Below are 17,680 nucleotides of genomic sequence, written 5' to 3'. Positions count from 1 at the left end.
AAGAAGAAGAAGAAGAAGAAGAAGAAGAAGAAGAAGAAGAAGAAGAAAGACAAGTTGATTTTATGTTGCCCATTTATTCCCTGGAGCATGGTCAAACTCCCAGTGGCCAGCTCATTAAAGAAAAATGAATCCTGGGGTGATAAGTATAGAGCAGTCAGCAGAGGTATCTGTCCACTAAGAAGGGGCTCAGGAAGAGTCTTCTCTATGGACCTCCAGTTTTCCATTCTCAACACAGACATCTTTGAAACATTGAGTAAATAATAGTTGGGTCATTTTTGTCTGGGAACGATTTACCTCCAGCTGCTTGCAAGGACACATATATTCTCCTTCACTTCTCAAGGGCCTATTTTTATTTTATTTTTCATTATTATTATTATCATTATTATTATTATTATTATTATTATTATTATTATTATTATTTACAATTTATTCACTTTGTATCCTGGCTGTAGCCCCCTCCATCATCTCCTCCTGATCCTGCCATCCCTCCTGATAAGTAATGTCCTCCTCCTCTACTATCTGATCCTAGCCTATCAGATCTCATCAGGACTGTCTGGATCCTCTTTCTTTGTGTCCTAGTAAGGCCACTTCACCAGGGGGAGGTGATCAAAGAGCAGGCCACTGAGTCCATTTCCTGCTCCCCTTAATAGGGAATCCCACATGGAGACAGAGCTTCTCATAGGCTACATCTGAGTAGAGGGTCTAGGTTCTCTCCATGTATGGTCCTTTGTTGATTCATCAGTCTCTGCAGGACCTCCTGAGCCCAGATATTTTGGCTCTGTTGGTTTCCTTGTGGAGCTCCTGTTCCCTACAGGTCATTCTATATCCCACTTCTTCCATAAGATCCCTTACACTCTGCCCAAAGTTTGGCTATGAGTCTCAGCATCTGTCTTCTCCTATTTCCAATGTCTATCCTGTTTGCCCTTCTGAGTGAGGATTAAGCCTCTTCCCTAGGGCCCTCCTTGTTGTTTAGCTTCTTTAGGACTGTAGATTTTAGTATTTTATCCTATATTATATGGCTAATATCCACTTATAAGTGAGTATATACTATGTGTATCTTTCTGCTTCTGGGTTAATAAAAATAGATTCTTGTACAACTTCGATGTAATGATTTTGTTTTATCTTACATTTTATCTTGTTATGTTATGTTTGTTATGTTTGGTTGTTACCTTTTGGAAGCCTCTTTTCTTTCTATTGAGAGACAGGGAGGGAACTGTATGAGAGGGGAGAATTGGGAGGAATAAAGGAAAGAAAAACTATAATCAGGATATATTATTTGAGAAAAGTATATTTATAATAAAAAGAAAAAAGAGTAAGATATTATTCCAAGAAGGCTGCCTTTATGTTACTTGATCTTTTTCTCTCTCAGCTTTTAATGTTCTTTCTTTGTTTTGTATATTTAGCGCTTTGGTTATTTTGTACTGTGGGGAATTTCTTTTCTGCTCCAGTTAATTTGGTGATCTGTATTAATTTGGTGATTGCTTTTTCTTTTATGATTTTGTTGAAAATATTCTCTGTGCCTTTGGCCTGTGTTTGTTCTGCTTCCTCTAGTCCTGTTATTTGTAGATTTGTTTTACTCAGTGATCCAGGTTTCTTGGATGTTTTGTTCCTGGAATTTTTTTAGATTTAACATTTTCCTTGACCTAAATGTTCACCTTTTTATTTTGTTTTCTGTGCCTGAGATTCTCTCTTCCATCTCTCGTATTCTGTTGGTGAGTATTGCCTTATGTTCCTAATTTTTTTTCATTTTCACTTTTTCCTCAGTTTGAGTTTTTTTTATTGATCCTATTTTGATTTTTTTGAAGTTTTATTTTTTATCTTTATTTTTTAATTTATTACAATTTATTCACTTTGTATCCCTACTGTAGCCCTCTCCCTCCTCCTCTCCCAAACCTACCCTCCCTCCCTCTTCTCCTTCCATGCCCTTATTTTGACTTTTATGTCTTCATTTTATTCATTTTGTTCACTGTTTGTTCTTTTATTGATTTCATTAATGCATTTATTCATATCCTTCTTAAGGTCCTTGCGTCTATCCTCAATAGCTCTTTTGAAGTTCTTGCTTTGTGTAACACTGTACTCCTCCAGGCCTACTGTAGTGGGGTGGCTGTGCTCTAGTGGAGACATATTGTCCTAACTGTTACTGGCTGTGATTTTATGCTGGCGTCTAGGCATTTAGGTTTGGTATAACTGTAATTCTCAGGGTTTTTATTTGGCCTTCCTTTTGGGGTGGGTTTTATGGTCCTTAGTCTCTGTCCCCTCCTCTGGATCTGAGGAGCATGGATTGTTGGGTACAGATGCTTCTCTGCCAGGTGTGGCCACTGGAGTCCCCAGTAGAATTGTTCCTTGTTTGTATGTATTGGAAGCTGACATGCAAGAACGGGGATGGGCTAAGAAGAGTGTGCGGCTGACAGGGTCCACAGGAGGGAGGAAAGTTGAGTCTGCCATGAGGATCTATATAGTCCACAGGGAATGGAGGAAAAGAAGGAAGACCCTGAAGGGCTGCTACAGGGCAGGAGATGAGACTAGCAAATTGAAATTGGAGGATGGACAGGAGAGTGAAAGTTGCCCATCTGGTTCCCTGGCCAATGCGTCCAGCAGATTTCCAAGGAAAAAAAGTTAGGAGTAGAGTAAGGTACTGGGGGAAGGAATGGATTACCATAGGAAGGGGATTGACTATATTGTTGTGGGTTGATGGTGGGGTGCAGGAACGGGAGAACAAACGGGGAGGGAAAGGAAGAGGAAGGTGAGTAAGAGACTATGAAGAGGGATAGCTAAAACTGGGGGCCATTTTAGGGGTTGTATGGGAACCTAATACAGTAGAAGCACCCTAAAATATATACATATATGAAGGTGAGATAAATGAAATCATCAAATAACAGGGGAGATGGAGCCCCAAGTGAACACCTCTTGTCACCAAATGGAGCTACCAGTTCCAGGAATGTAATACATCTGATCGAGTTGTTGGCCAAAGGGGTCCCATGGGAAACTCCAACAATTCGGGCTGCCATTGCTATTGGTTGCTCTCCACAAACTGATGGTGAGGTCATATTGCTGAAGATAACATACTGAACTTGGAGAAGTCAAGCTGTTGCCAACCTAGAGCCTTCATCCCTACTGACCAGGACTGTTTGTAGTCTTGGAAAGTACTCAGCATGCTGCCAAAGGAGAAAGATAAACACCAACCCTTCTACAAAATATTAATCTACAGTGGTGACCTGCAGGCAAGGTGCACTAGTATTATAATGGCACAATGCTTGTGGAGCTGACCAATACATCATCATATTTAAGACCCACTCCATGAAATAGAAACCATACATGGCACTATATACTTGGCCAAGTTTCTGAGACTAGATAGGCCAGGGACCTAGAAGAAAACAAATATTACTGTTCTGCTAAAGGAACCTACCAGTAAAAAGATTCCTAACAATATTCTACTATATTCATAGATCAATGTCTTGCTCAGCCATCATCAGGAATGTGTCTTCCTGCTGTGGATGGTAATAAGGGCAGAGAGCTACAGTTGGACTTTGTACAAAGAGTGACAGGCTTTGAAACATCCTAACCAAGATGTCTACATCAATTTCTTCCCCCTCAGAGCTCATGAAATTTGTGTAAGAGGAGGCAGAAAGAGTGTTAGAGCCAGAGGATCTTGGAGGACACCAAGGAAACAAGGCCCTCTAAGTCATCATGGCCAAAGCTCATATGCACACAGAGACTGAGGCAGCACACACAGACCCTGCACAGGTTTTGGCCTGGTGGGATGCCATTGCTGATGGTGGAAGTGGACATAAATCCACATACTTCACCAAGAAGCTCTCACCAGTTGATAACCAGTCATAAATGAAAAATCAGTTTTTTTCTAATGGATGGAATCTCACTGGGTGTACAAATCATTCAAACCACTTGTAAGTCCCGGCCCTATGGCCAGCAGTACATGGCCAACACAAAATTAACTTAATGACATTTTTGAGGCTTTTTTTCCTCCTCATAATTCCTTGTCTGAGCTCTTCTTCCTCATCCTCGTTCTGCTCCTCCTTATCCTCTTCCTTGTCCACGTACGTTCTCCTCCTCCTCCTTTTCCTTCTCCTTCTTCTTTCTGGAATGTGTGTGTGTGTCTACGTGTTTCTTATGCTTTTTCTTTGGTTCTCAGTTTTTCTCTTTGTTTTGTCCTATTCAGGTTTTTTGTATTATTATTATGTTTTCTTTTTTAGATGCCTGTTTGTTTACTAATGAGCAAGAACATGAAAGGATGTGGATTTAATTGGGTGAGGAGGAGGAAATGGAAGAATTTTTGGAAAGTCAGAATATGTTGTGTGGAAAAAATTTTTCAAATAAAATATTAAAAGTAAAACATACCAAAATTGCAGTAAATAAAGGTAGCTTAAACCTGAAAAAAAGAGAAATATTTCAAAAAACACATTTCGCTTAGAAATTAGAGAAATAAAAATCAAAAGAACTTTGTCATTTCATATTACCAGAGTTAAAATGTCAAAACTCAACAAAACAGCTGAAAACAAATGCTGACAAAGAGCCCTCTTCCACTGTTGGTGGGACTGCATACTGGTACAGCCACTATGGAAATCAGTAGGAAGAATTTTCAAAAAGACTAAAAATAAAGTTTCGCTGTGATCCAGCTATCCTATTTCCTGTGAATGACCAGAGGACTTGACATCCTACTTCACAGATACTTACTCAGCCCTATTCAATGTTGCTGTATTCATAATAGCTAGGAAATGGAATCAACTGGGGAGTGGATACTGAAAATGTAGTAATCAACACTATAGATAGTGTTTAAATAGCTTAATAGAAATGAAGTAGAAATAGCTTAAATAGAAATGAAATCATTATCTTTGCAGGTAAATGGATGGAGTTAAAAAAACATAATTTTGAGTGAGATTACCCAGACCCAGAAACATGTATATCACACATTCTTTCACTGGGGGCTCCTATCTCCATATTTTTAGATATAAGCGTAGTCTTGTGTTGTTTTTATTTTTATTTATTTTTTTATTCATTTTACATTCTTGTTGTAGTCCAATCTCTCCTCCCCTCTCAGTTTCACCCTCCCTTCCTTTCTTTCCTACCCTGCCCAGCTCATCATGTTGCATCAGGACTGAATGTATCCTCTTCCACTGTGGCCTGGCAAGTCAGTCTCACCAGGGGAAAGGGCATTCCCTCCATCTCTGCTCTATCTGCTCTATCTTTATCCAGGCACATCTTGTAGCATTTTTATGGTTTTCATGCATATGACTAATAAATGCTTGACTAAATTTTTTGTTGGCTCTTTGATTAACTTTGACAGTTTGATCTTCTTTGGGTTTCAGCCTATTTGTTTTTATTTTGTTTTGTTTTGGTTTTTGAGACGGGTCCATTGTGTAGCCTGGCTACCTTGGAACTCAATATGTAGACTCACCTCAAACTGACAGAGATTCATCTGTCTCTCTCTGCTTGCTGGGGTTACATATGTGGGCTACCATGAACAGCTTGTTAGTGCTTTAAATGGAAAAAAAATGTTTCTTTTTGGAGTATTTGATGATAGTGGACTGAAACAATTGATTTGTAGGGTCTAAAATTTTGCTATTTCTAAATTTTAAGTTGATATATTTAATATGTTTTGTATATATTTTTTAAAGATGTTAAAAACACATAAATGGCTAGGTTACAGTCAGTATTATGGGGTAAGCTAATACTAACTATTAAATGGCCATAGTAATAAATTGTCCTCTAAGTTCCAATCTTTTCTGTTGTTTGTTTGTTTGTTTGTTTGAGACAGGGTGTGTCTTTGTAGTTATCAAAGTCCTAGAATTCTCTATGTAGACCAGGCTGACTAGAACTCAAAGGGATCTTTCTGCCTCTTCCTCCTGAGTACAGGAGTCAAAGGCATGCACCACCATGCCTGGTCAAGTTCTTAGGTTTATACTAATAGATTAGTACATCTCTCAACCATCATCAGAGCAGCCTGTGGGGGCCATTATCAGTCACAGAACCACGGAACCTATGTTTAAGCAATGGTGAATTTCTTTTATTTTTATATTGGTAATTGTATATTAAAGAGAGATGTCTAATTTTATTCTCCTGATATGTTTGACAGGAGCTGGTTACAGGAAATGCTGACTTGACAGACTGAGCAAGGAAGGATTTCCTAGTAGTGTCTCTGTTCATAAGAAAAAAAGCTTTGAAAACACATAATAATGTTAGTCTCAGTAGGGTAATGTGAATATACCTTTCACCAAATTGTATACTTCATATACTAAAAATGTTTATTTAGTGTTGTTTGTAAATTATACATTAATTAGAAAGAGAAGAACCAATGGATGATACAAACATGTGTAATCACACTTAAATCCTCTAGCTTGGTCCCAGCTGGGAGTTTGTTTCTCTTTTAGGAAGGTGAAATGAGGACCTACAGACGTCCTCATGGGGAACGTCCACGAGAGGTCAATGAATCAATAATGCCCAGCTAGTTCACATGCTTTGCTCTCTGAAGTCCAGCATTAGCTTAGAACACCATATACACAGTGGCCACATTTAGTCATCATTAAGTCATCTGAATGTTGGTACTCAGACATACACACCAACCTTCTTCTGACCTAGAGATTTCCTGAATCTTCAGCCACAGTTGAGACAAACACCCAGGATAAAAACTGTATTGAGCAACCTCAGAGAAGTGACCAAGTCAGCAAGCACTTCTGTGTATCTTCCTCCACTTATGCTCCACAGACACAATTCTTCTGCATAACATAGTAGAGGTGATGTTATGGTGTTTCCTTTGCAAGCAAGAAGGAAGTAAGAGAGCCCTCTAAAAACACAGGGAATGCATTGTAATCTCATAGCTGAGTGGTTTTTAGTGTCTTTTTTTTCTGTTTTTCTTTTTTATTGTTGTGTGTTTTGCTGCTTTAGAAAGCTCAGCTCATTTTGATTATCCCTTGCCCCGGAGCCCCTCCCTGTGCATTATTCCATGGGGGGACTTCTCATTGCAAACACACTGCTCAGAACTGATGGTCACTCTTTTTCAAGGAGCAAGGTAAGATTTTGAAGTCACCCTCTGCTTTTAGTTTACAGTACAGCTCACACAAAAGTAGCATTAGAAAAACCACTGTGAGTCATTTCATCAGAGTTCAAGGATTTGAGCCATTTTCTAAAGCACATAGTTAAATCTGGCTTGCAAATATAAAAATTTTGTCATTGGAGAGCTGATTGGTGGTTATGAACTATCAATGTTCTGGTTTGTAAGAATCCTAGAGCAAATCATAGAGATGAGGTGCTGGCTGGTCAGGTATTATTTTGGTTTTATTTGTTATCTGTATCATTGGAGACTGATTTTTGGAGGTTTATTTATTTTTAAGTCTGTTAGTAGTTTGCTTATACATATGTCTGTGAACCACATGTAAGCCATGCTGGTCAAAGCCACAACAGTCATTGGACCCACTTGGAAACAGAGGTACAGATGACTACGAGCTGGGATTTGTGCTTAGGTCATTTGAAAGAGTCCTTACTGCTCTTAAGCACAGAGCCATCTCTCCAGTAGCAACTTCACACTGGAGGTTAAAAGAGTAAGATAAAATTATTAGCTTAGCTTTTTAATGTATAAAAGGATCACAAATAAAAAAGCAAAAGGCTCGACATTCCTTTTAACATTAAAGAAATTTCCTTTAGTGCCATAATTTTGTTTTTCACTTATCTGTAGACATTTATTCATAGACCATCCATATAAGTAAAAGCAAATAGGATGAAACTGGTTCTCATATTGAATCTTGGTACTTTGTAGCAGCTGTAGAAATATCACTCAATTTCATAAATAATCAATTGCCTTCATGGTAAATAAGAAATACTAACATCTGTTTTATGCATATATAAGCATATTTACATGCTCACTAGTTAGACTCATACCAACTCCATACTGTATGTGGTAGCACCTAATACATTCAGAAAGTGATTGTACTTTAAGTCTGGCATGGCCCTCTCCAGGGCCTGACTTGTCAGGTGAGCTGTTAAACTGGGTAGGAGATGAACAATAAGAAGACATAGTTGGTTAAGGATAGATACACTCTAAGAGATTGACAGTCAAACAAAAGGATTCAAATGTATTGTGTTAATGTCAGAAAAGGTTCAAACAAAAACTTCAAATGTAGATTTTTTTTTTTCACTAAAACAGCTTGTGAGTTTAAATACAGCTCACAATCTATTACCGTTCAAGTTCAGATGTTTGTGTTTCAATCAAGTCATGGCAGACATAAGCAAAAGAAAGAGAACAAACTCAAGCTGGAATATAGATTCTCGAGAAGCTATTTAACAAATTGGCTCAAATTGACTGCATAAAGGAATCAGATGAACAGAGCGTTAGTTCCTGAGTGTCACATAAAGACCTATAGGAATGTGTACACAGAAAAGGAAATTGGGAAGGAGATTTCCAGAATGCAGCGCTCACGCACACCTGATACTGTACGTGTCGCCACAAACTTTTCTCAGATTGTAAGAAGGTCAGTGTTCCAGTCTCCTACCTGGTGATGATGATGGTGATGGTGAGGGTGATGATGACATAGCCAGCCATCATGTAACTCAGATAGACATAGTGTTTTGAGCGCTTAGAAAAGAGATTTTTCTCATTTAATTTTAGACAGCAATACCTCAACACTGAACACATTACCATCTTTATTCTTTAGATGTAGAAAATCTGGCTTAGAGTTGGTCCATGGGCAGTGGTTATTAGGCTACAAATGTAAGGCTGACATGCAATTCTCCCCAGATCCAAAGTTCTCTATCCAGTGTGCTGCCTGGAACCCTGAGCTCCTTTGTTATAATTATCTCTGCGTCTACAGAAGCCTCCCTCCCTTGTTCCAGTCAGCTTACTCGAGTTGTCGTGCAAGTGTCTCTGACAGAGTTCGCTGGGAGAAGCCATAAGACTGAGGTGAACCAGCAAACACAATGGCTGATTATGAATGGCAACTTGATTTAAGCATAGGTCACACCATTGAACTTGATGACCATTTTGCCTGGGACCAAAGTTTGAAAATTAGTGTATTTTTCAACAAGATTATAATATCAGCCACCGATGTTCTGTCATCTAAGAAAAAGTACTTGCTATTTAAATTTGTGGAGAAATCAGGGAGAATATATGCAAACATGTCCACAGGACAGTCCCGGGTACATTGCACCCATGGAAGTCTGCTGGTGCTCGAGGATGGGAAACGGTAAAAGGTTTGATTTAATAGGTTCAGAAGTGTCACATTGGATAATCCATTAAAACTTTAAGTCAGTGCTGGAGAAACAACCCAGCCACAAAGAGCACACACTGGTCTTGCAGAGGACCTGAGTTCTGCTGTCAGTAGCCACGTCGGGTGGTTCACAACCACCTATCACTCCAGCTTCAGGGGAACCGAGGACCCTGAACTCTACAAGACACATTCACATAAATAAAAACAAATCTCGAAAACTATTAAAGTTTCAAAACATTAGTTCACAAATATGTTTGACTTAAAAACTGTAGGGATGAGTTTTGGTAATACTTCATTCAACTGCCTGAATTCTCACAGAAATACAAAGAATTAATCATTGATTGATGTGGTGGAACATGCCTTTAAGCCCACAGTCCAGGAGGCAGAAGCAGTCAGATTCCAAGAAGTTTGAGGGAGGCCTGGTCTACGTAGCAAGTTCCAGGTCATCCAGGGGTCCAAACTGAGATGCTCTCTCAAACAATTAGCATTAAGATTATACTCCTAGTATTGTTATTGCTATGAGTGTGATGTTTGTGTGTATGATGTATGTGTGTGATGTATGTGCATGCCATGGACTTTGTGGCTGTCAGAGGACAACTTTGATGTGTTATTTGTCTCCTTTCACTGTAGAATCTGAAAATTGAACTCAAGTGATCTGTCTTGAGACAAGTACTTCTAGCCAGCCTCACTGGCCCTACATATTAGGAATCTTTAGAATGCATGTTTTATCATAATGAAATAGTGCCTGGCAGTGCTACAAAGACATTCCAACATCTTGGCAATCTCTATATTAGACGCTCTTTGCTCCTTCCTTATTTTCCCTACAGGGCAGCTCTTGATTCCCAAATAATATTGATGGAGAACAGAACAGAGGTGATAGAATTCATCCTCCTAGGACTAACCAATGCCCCAGAACTGCAGGTCCCTCTGTTTATCATACTCAGCCTTATCTATTTCATCAATGTGCTTGGAAACTTAGGAATGATTGTGCTGATTCTCTGGGACCCTCGACTCCACACTCCCATGTATTGTTTCCTTGCTAACCTTTCTCTGGTGGACATCTTTTACTCCTCGGCCGTCACTCCAACAGTTTTGGCTGGACTTCTCGTAGGAAACAAAGTTGTCTCCTATAATGCTTGTGTTGCTCAGATGTTCTTATTTGCAGCCTTTGTCACGACAGAAGATTTCCTTCTGGCGGCAATGGCCTTTGACCGCTATGCAGCAGTGTGCAAGCCCTTGCACTATACCACCACCATGACGCCGACCACGTGTGCATGTCTCACCGTGGCCTGCTATGCCGGTGGTTTCCTGAATTCCTCCATCCACACTGGGGACACGTTCAGGCTTTCCTTCTGTGGGTCCAATGTGGTCCATCACTTTTTCTGCGATGTTCCGGCAGTCATGGTTCTCTCCTGCTCTGACAGACATGTCAGTGAGATGGTCCTTGTTTATGGAGCAAGCTTTGTTATCTGTTCTGCACTCCTCCTGATTTTGATATCCTACACGTTCATCTTCATCACCATCTTCAAGATGCGCTCAGCCGCAGGGTACCAGAAAGCTATGTCCACCTGTGTTTCTCACTTCACTGCTGTCTCCATTTTCTATGGGACTCTTATTTTCATGTACTTGCAACCCAGCTCCAGCCACTCCATGGACACTGACAAAACTGTGTCTGTGTTCTACACCATGGTCATCCCCATGCTGAACCCTGTGGTCTACAGCCTGAGAAACAAAGAGGTGAAAAGTGCATTCAAGAAAGTTGTGGAGAAGACAAAATATTCCCTAGGGTTTTGAGTTTAGTTTTGTATGGTGCACTGTATTGTAGCATCATGCTTCTCAGATTTTTTTCTAGGTACCTTGTGCCATTTCAGGTAAGTTAAGTAGAATGTTAAGTAGAATAATCAATACCCTTGTCTTTTCAAATGCTTGGTTTTTTTGTTTTGTTTTGTTTAGGAAATGGAAACAATGATGTAAATGCAATGTCTGTTTTAGAATGGCTAAAGGGAAGTTTAACATGTGTTGGTTATGTTTTCCTAAACATTCATGGATCAGCTTTTTTTTATAATCATTTTTATTTTTATATTAATCACAGGTTATTTCCTTTGTATCCCAGCCATAGGCCATTCTCTTATTCCCTCCCAATCCCACCATCCCTCCCTCATCTCCTCCCTGTCCCTTTCCAAGTCCACTGATAGGGGAGGTCCTCCTCCCCTTCCATGGATCAGACTTTTAAAAAAATTTTATTATTATTATTTATTCCAATTTAGTAATTTTGCTTTTAAATTTTATTTATTTTTATTAGTACAATTTTTTCCACTTTGTAGCCCAGCTGTAGCCCCCTCCCTCATTCCTTCCCAATCCCACCTTTGCTCCCTTTTCTTCCCCATCCCCCTCCCTCAGTCCACTGAAAGGGGAGGTCCTCCTCCCCTTTCATCTGACCCTGGCATATCAGGTGTGCTCAGGACACAAAGACAGAGAACCAGACTGTCTACTCGCCATTTCTACAAGCATTTTCTTCCTGTTTTTTTGCCACTAGTAACATATACGTGAAACAAGTGACAAAGGAAAGCACGAGAGAAGAAGTTTCTGCTTGTGGCACACATGAACACACATGTTTGGGGTAGAAACGTACACGGTCCAATGGCTTCCTGCTAGTACTCTCTGTCAAAGGCTTATGCGGCCATATTCTGCATGCATATGTATGTCTGTATGTGACTAAGCACATGTGTGTTCAAATGGTGTGTGCATGTGTCTGTGTATGTAGGAAGTGTGTGTCTGTTTGCATGTAAAGAGACCTGCAGGTAACATGGAAGTCTTTCTCAGTGACTGTCTATCTCCCTTACTGATTGAGGAAGGATCTCTCACTTAGACCAAGATGTCTTTCCACCAGCTGGTCTAGCTCCTCAGTTTCCTCTTGTGATTTTCTGTTTCTACTTCCCCAATTCTGGAATCATAGGTGGGCCCTCACACCCTCCCAACATTTATGAGGGCTCTGAGAATCCAAACGCTGGTCTTCATGTTTGCAAGCTATTTGTTTTATCCACCGGATCACCTCCCCAAATTCACCATTAGTTTTCAGCAAACATAATTTAAAAATAACTTATTGGGGTAACAGAACATCAATTTATGGTTATTTCTTTTCAACTGCGGTATTAGTCTAAGCGCTTCAAGTGATTTTAAGTTTAAACATATGTGCTAATATTCTTGGTGTATTTTATTAAGAGATCTTAAATGAACTAATATTTCTTTATGTACCGGTCATTTTATAGAAACTTAATTTTTGCATTATAGAATTCAGAAGAAAAATAATGCTGAATACCATTAAAATGGATGGAAAACAAAGTTATTATCTATTTATTGTATGTGACTACACACATATGCACTGCTTTAAAAGTGTCTTGGCTTGTTTCCAGATTCTGGCTATTACAAATAAAGCTGCTACGAACATGGTTGAGCAAATGTCCTTGATGTATATTTGAGCATCTTTTGGATATATGCCTAGGAATGGTATAGCTGAATCTTGAGATAGTGCTATTCCCAATTTTCCAATTAAGTGCCAGATTGATGTTCAAAGTGGTTGTACAAGGTTACATTCCCACCCTCAATGGAGGAGGGTTCCCCTTTCTCCACATCCTCTTCAGCATGTGTTGTCACTTAAGTTTTTGATCTTAGCCATTCTGATGGGTATAAGGTGAAATCTCAGGGTCTTTTTGATTTGCATTTCCATGATGACTAAGGATGTGGAGCATTTCTTTTAAGAGTTTCTCTGCCATTTGATATTCCTCTATTGAGAATTCTCTGTTTAGCTCTGCACCCCATTTTTTATTGGATTACTTGATTTGTTGCTTTTTAACTTCTTGAGTTCTTTATGTATTCTGGATATTAGCCCTCTATCAGATATAGAGTTGGTGAGGTTCTACCCAGATGTCCCTCAACTGAGGAATGGATACAGAAATTGTGGTTAATTTACACAACGGAATACTACTCAGCAATTAAAAACAAGGAAATCATGAAATATGCAGGCAAATGGTGGGAACTAGAAAAGATCATCCCGGGTGAGGTATCCCAGAAGCAGAAAGACACACATGGTATTTGCTCACTTATAAATGGATATTAGACATATAATATAGGACTAACATACTAAAATCTGTACACCTAAAGAGGCCAAGCAAGAAGAGGACACTGGGTAAGATGATCAATTGTCATTCAGAAAGACAAACAGGATAGACATTGGAAGAGGGAGAAAACAGGGAACAGGACAGGAGCCTACCACAGAGGGCCTCTGAAAGACTCTACCCCGCAGGGTATCAAAGCAGATGCTGAGACTCATAGCCAAACTTTGGGCAGGGAATCTTATGAAAGAAGGGGGAGATGAAAGACCTGGAGGAGACAGGAGCTCCACAAGGAGAGCAACAGAACCAAAATATCTGGGCTCAGGTGTCTTTTCTGAGACTGATACTCCAATCAAGGACCATGCATGGATATAACCTAGAACTCCTGCACAGACACAACCCATGGCAGCCCAGTGTCCAAGCGGTTTCCCTAGTAAGGGGAACAGGGCTGTTTCTGATATGAACTGAGTGGCTGGCTCTTTGATCACCTCCCCCCTGATGGGGGAGCAGCCTTACCAGGCCACAGAAGAAGACAATGCAGCCAGTCCTTGTGAGACCTGATAATCTAGGGTCAGATGGAAGGGGAGGATGACCTCCCTTATCAGTGGACTTGGAGAGGGGCATGGGAGGAAATGAGGAAGGGAGGGTGGGATTAGGTGGGAATGAGGGAGGGGGCTATAGCTCAGACACAAAGTGAACAAATTGTAATTAATAAAAAATAAATTAATTTTAAAAATAAACAATAAAAGTGCCCCAGCAATTCATGTTTTCCATGTATTCCTCTGCAAGTGCTTCTGAATGCTCAGTGATGTTCATTTATCCTTAAAGCAGTTGCATCGTCTCTTGTCACTTAGAGTCTGTCCCCTCATTCCACTCACATTGATCTGCTTGATGTTCTCAGCTACAAGCATGTCTGTACCTCAGTGTGTTTGAGCTTGCTTCTCCTCTGCATGGAAGTTTACTTCACTACATTCACATTTCTGCTTAAACAGATGCTTAAAAAGATGCCATCTTGGTAGCCTTCCATGTCCTTGATGTATATTTGAGCATCTTTTGGATATATGCCTAGGAATGGTATAGCTGAATCTTGAGATAGTGCTATTCCCAATTTTCCAATTAAGTGCCAGATTGATGTTCAAAGTGGTTGTACAAGGTTACATTCCCACCCTCAATGGAGGAAGAATGAAGAAAAGAAAAAGTCACTTTTCTTCCAGTTTACACTGCCTCTCTCTCTACTCTCCCTTGTCTTCACAGCGCTTATCAGCACCTCAGTTGTGATCTAAATCTTAATGAGAATCTAAATCTAAATGAGAGCATTAGCTTGATCTGTTTTCCTTACACAGTAGTGCTTTGTGCCTGAATAGAATTTTGATCCACTGTAGATGCTTCATACTCATTTACCAAATGAATGAGTAAGTTAATGAAGTTGAGTCCAGCTGTATCATGAAATGTTTGGACCACTGATGAAGCAGTGATAAGTATATTATAAAACTGTATAATGTTGTATTCTATACAGACATGTAGTATATTTGAAAGGGCACAGACTATTTTCTGCATTGTTAAGGCATTTTAATTGGCATTTTCATCAACAATTGCAGGCTCCATTTGTAGACTACTTGGGTTATTTTCAAGTGAATCATTTTTCTTTCTTTCATTTTTTTTTTTTAACTTTTGAAGGGGGAATCAAATGGCAGACAAAAAACAGCTGCTGACCATTCAGCATTACTAAGCTGCAGTCACATGTTCTTTATAGGGAGAGATTTTTTTTTTGTATTTACTTTTTTTTTAATTTTATTTTTTTCTTATCAGTTACATTTTATTAACTCTGTATCCCATCTGTATCCCGCTCCCTCATTCCCTCCCAACCCTACCCTCCCTCATCTCCACCGTGCCTCTTTCCAAGTCCACTGATGGGGGGGACCTCCTCCCCATTCATCCAATCCTGTTTTATCAGGTATCTTCAGGACTGGCTGCAAAGCCCTCCTCTGTGGTCTAATAAGACTGCTCCTCCCTTATGGGGTGGGGAGGTCAAAGAGCCAGCCATTGAGTTCCTGTTAGGAAAAAACCTTGTTCCCCTCACTATGGGAAACCAATTGGTTACTGAGCTACCACAGGCTACATCCAAGCAGAGGTTCTAGGTTATATCCATACATGGTCCTTGGTTGAATGTCAGTCTCAGAAAATACCCTGTGTCCAGATATATTTGGTCTTTGTGGAGCTCTTATCCTTTCCCCATCATACTAACTCCCCTTCCTTCATATGATTCCCTGTACTCTGCTGAAGGTTTGGTCATGAATCTTTGTATCTGCTTTGAAAACACTGCTAGTTAGAGTCTTTCAGATGCCCTCAGTAGACTCCTGTCGTACGTTCAATGAACATCCCATCTGCTTTTCTAAATGAGGTGACTGTTCATAGAATGAGTTTGGTAATGTACCTTCTGTTTCTATTTTGTGGAAGAGTTTGAGGAGAATTGGTGTGAGCACTTCTTTGAAGGTGTGGTAGAATTCCGCGCTGAAACCATCTGGCCCAGGGCTTTTTTTTGGAGGGGAGACTGTGAATGACTGCTTCAATTTCCTTGGGGGATATAGGGCTGTTCAGTCTTTCTACCTGATCTTGACTTAATGTTGGAAGATGGAATCTATCAAGAAAATTGTCCATTTCATTTAGGTTTTCAGATTTTGTGGCATATAGGCTTTTGTAGTATGACATAATGATTGTTTGAATTTCCTCAGTGTCTGTAGTTATGTCACCCTTTTCATTTCTGATTTTGCTGATTTGGATAGATTCTCTCTGCTTTTTAGTTAGTTTGGCTAAGGGTTTGTCTATCTTGTTGATTTTCTCAAAGAACCAGCTTTTTGTTTCATTGATTCTTTGAATAGTTTTATTTGTTTCTAATTGATTGATTTCAGCCCTGAGTTTGATTATTTCCAGCCATCTGCTCCTCTTGGGTGTATCTGCTTCTTCTTTTTTTTTTTTTTTTTTCTAGGGTTTTCAGTTGGGCCATTAAGGTGCTTGTATGTGATGTTACAAATTTCTTCTTGAAGGCACTTAGTGCTATAAATTTTTCTCTGAGCACTGCTTTTAATGTGTCCCATAAATTTGGGTATGTTGTGCCTTCATTTTCATTGAATTCTATGAAGTCTTTAATTTCTTTCTTTATTTCTTCCTTAACCCAGCTGTCATTGAGTAACAAGTTGTTCAGTTTCCATATGCGTGTCGGCTTTTTGTTATTTCTGTTATTATTGAGGTCCAGCTTTAGTCCATGGTGGTCAGATAAAATGCAAGGGATTATTTCAATCTTTTTGTATCTGTTGAGGCTTGCTTTATGACCAATATATGGTCTATTTTGGAGAAGGTTCCATGCGGTGCTGAAAAGAATGTATACTCTTTGGAGTTTGGATGAAAAGATCTGTAGACGTCTATTAGATCCATTTGATTTAGGGACTCTCTAAGTGTTTTTATTTCCCTATTTGTTTTCTGTCTAGTTGATCTGTCCCTTGGTGAGAGTGGAGTGTTGAAGTCTCCCACTATTAAGGTATTAGGATCAATGTGTGATTTAAGCTTTAATATTGTTTCATTTACGAATGTAGGTGCTCTTGTATTTGGGGCATAGATATTCAAAATTGTGATGTCTTCTTGGTGGATTTTTCCTTTGATGAGAATATAGTGGCCCTCCTTATCTTTTTTTATTAACTTGGGTTGAAAGTCTATTTTATTAGATATTAGGATAGCTACTCCAGCTTGTTTTCTGGAACCATTTGCTTGAAAAACATTTTTCTAGGCCTTTACTCTGAGGTAGTGTTTATCTTTGTTGCATAGGTGTGTTTCTTGGATGCAACAGAATGTTGGATCCTGTTTCCGCAACCATTCTGTTAGTGTGTGTCTTTTTATTGGGGAGTTGAGTCCCTTGATGTTAATAGATACTAGTGACCAACAATTGTTACTTACTTTTGATGTGGGGTTGGTGGTGTCACTGAGTTTCATTGCTTGTATTCTTTTGTTTTTTTGTGTTGTTGTTGTTGTTGTGTAGTTATCTATTTCCTCTGTTTCCTTAGATGTAGTTGTTTTCTTTGGTTTGGAGTTTCCCTTCTAGTAACTTCTGTAAAGCTGGGTTACTATGTAGATATTGTTTAAATTTGGTTTTGTCATGGAATATTTTGAATTCTCCGTCTATGTTGATTGAAAGTTTTGCTGGGTATAGTAGTCTAGGTTGGAATCTGTGGTCCCTTAAGGTCTGTATGATTTTTGTCCAGGCCCTTCTGGCTTTCATAGTTTCTGTTGAGAAATCTGGTGTGATTCTGATAGGTCTACCTTCATATTTTACTTGGCCTTTTTCCCTTGCTGCTTTTAGAA

The 17,680-nt window shown here is 39.4% G+C and overlaps 2 protein-coding genes across 6 annotated transcripts in view; both read left to right on the top strand.

The window, feature by feature from the left end:
- LOC129681800 (glycine N-acyltransferase-like protein Keg1) overlaps positions 1 to 17,680 on the top strand; it is a 69,817-nt gene that overhangs the window by 6,173 nt on the left and 45,964 nt on the right. The window contains exon 1 of one of the 5 annotated variants that reach the window (XM_055613963.1): positions 11,021 to 11,086. The exons of the other annotated variants lie outside the window; for them this stretch is intronic. Within the exon in view, the coding sequence (XP_055469938.1) occupies positions 11,045 to 11,086 (42 nt within the window). The 5' untranslated portion in view covers positions 11,021 to 11,044. Of the gene's footprint in view, positions 1 to 11,020; positions 11,087 to 17,680 lie in introns of those variants that run through there. 5 annotated transcript variants of the gene reach the window in all.
- On the top strand, positions 10,068 to 11,009 carry LOC129681803 (olfactory receptor 5B3-like). The gene has a single exon (XM_055613975.1). The coding sequence runs from the start codon at positions 10,071 to 10,073 to the stop codon at positions 11,007 to 11,009; it is 939 nt and encodes a 312-aa protein (XP_055469950.1). The 5' UTR covers positions 10,068 to 10,070.

The sequence above is a fragment of the Psammomys obesus genome, unplaced genomic scaffold, assembly GCF_907164565.1.
Source record: "Psammomys obesus unplaced genomic scaffold, mPsaObe1.curated_primary_1811, whole genome shotgun sequence".
Lineage (NCBI taxonomy): Eukaryota > Metazoa > Chordata > Mammalia > Rodentia > Muridae > Psammomys > Psammomys obesus.
Note: the sequence above shows the minus strand (reverse complement) of the source record. Positions and strands in the feature narration are given on the sequence as shown.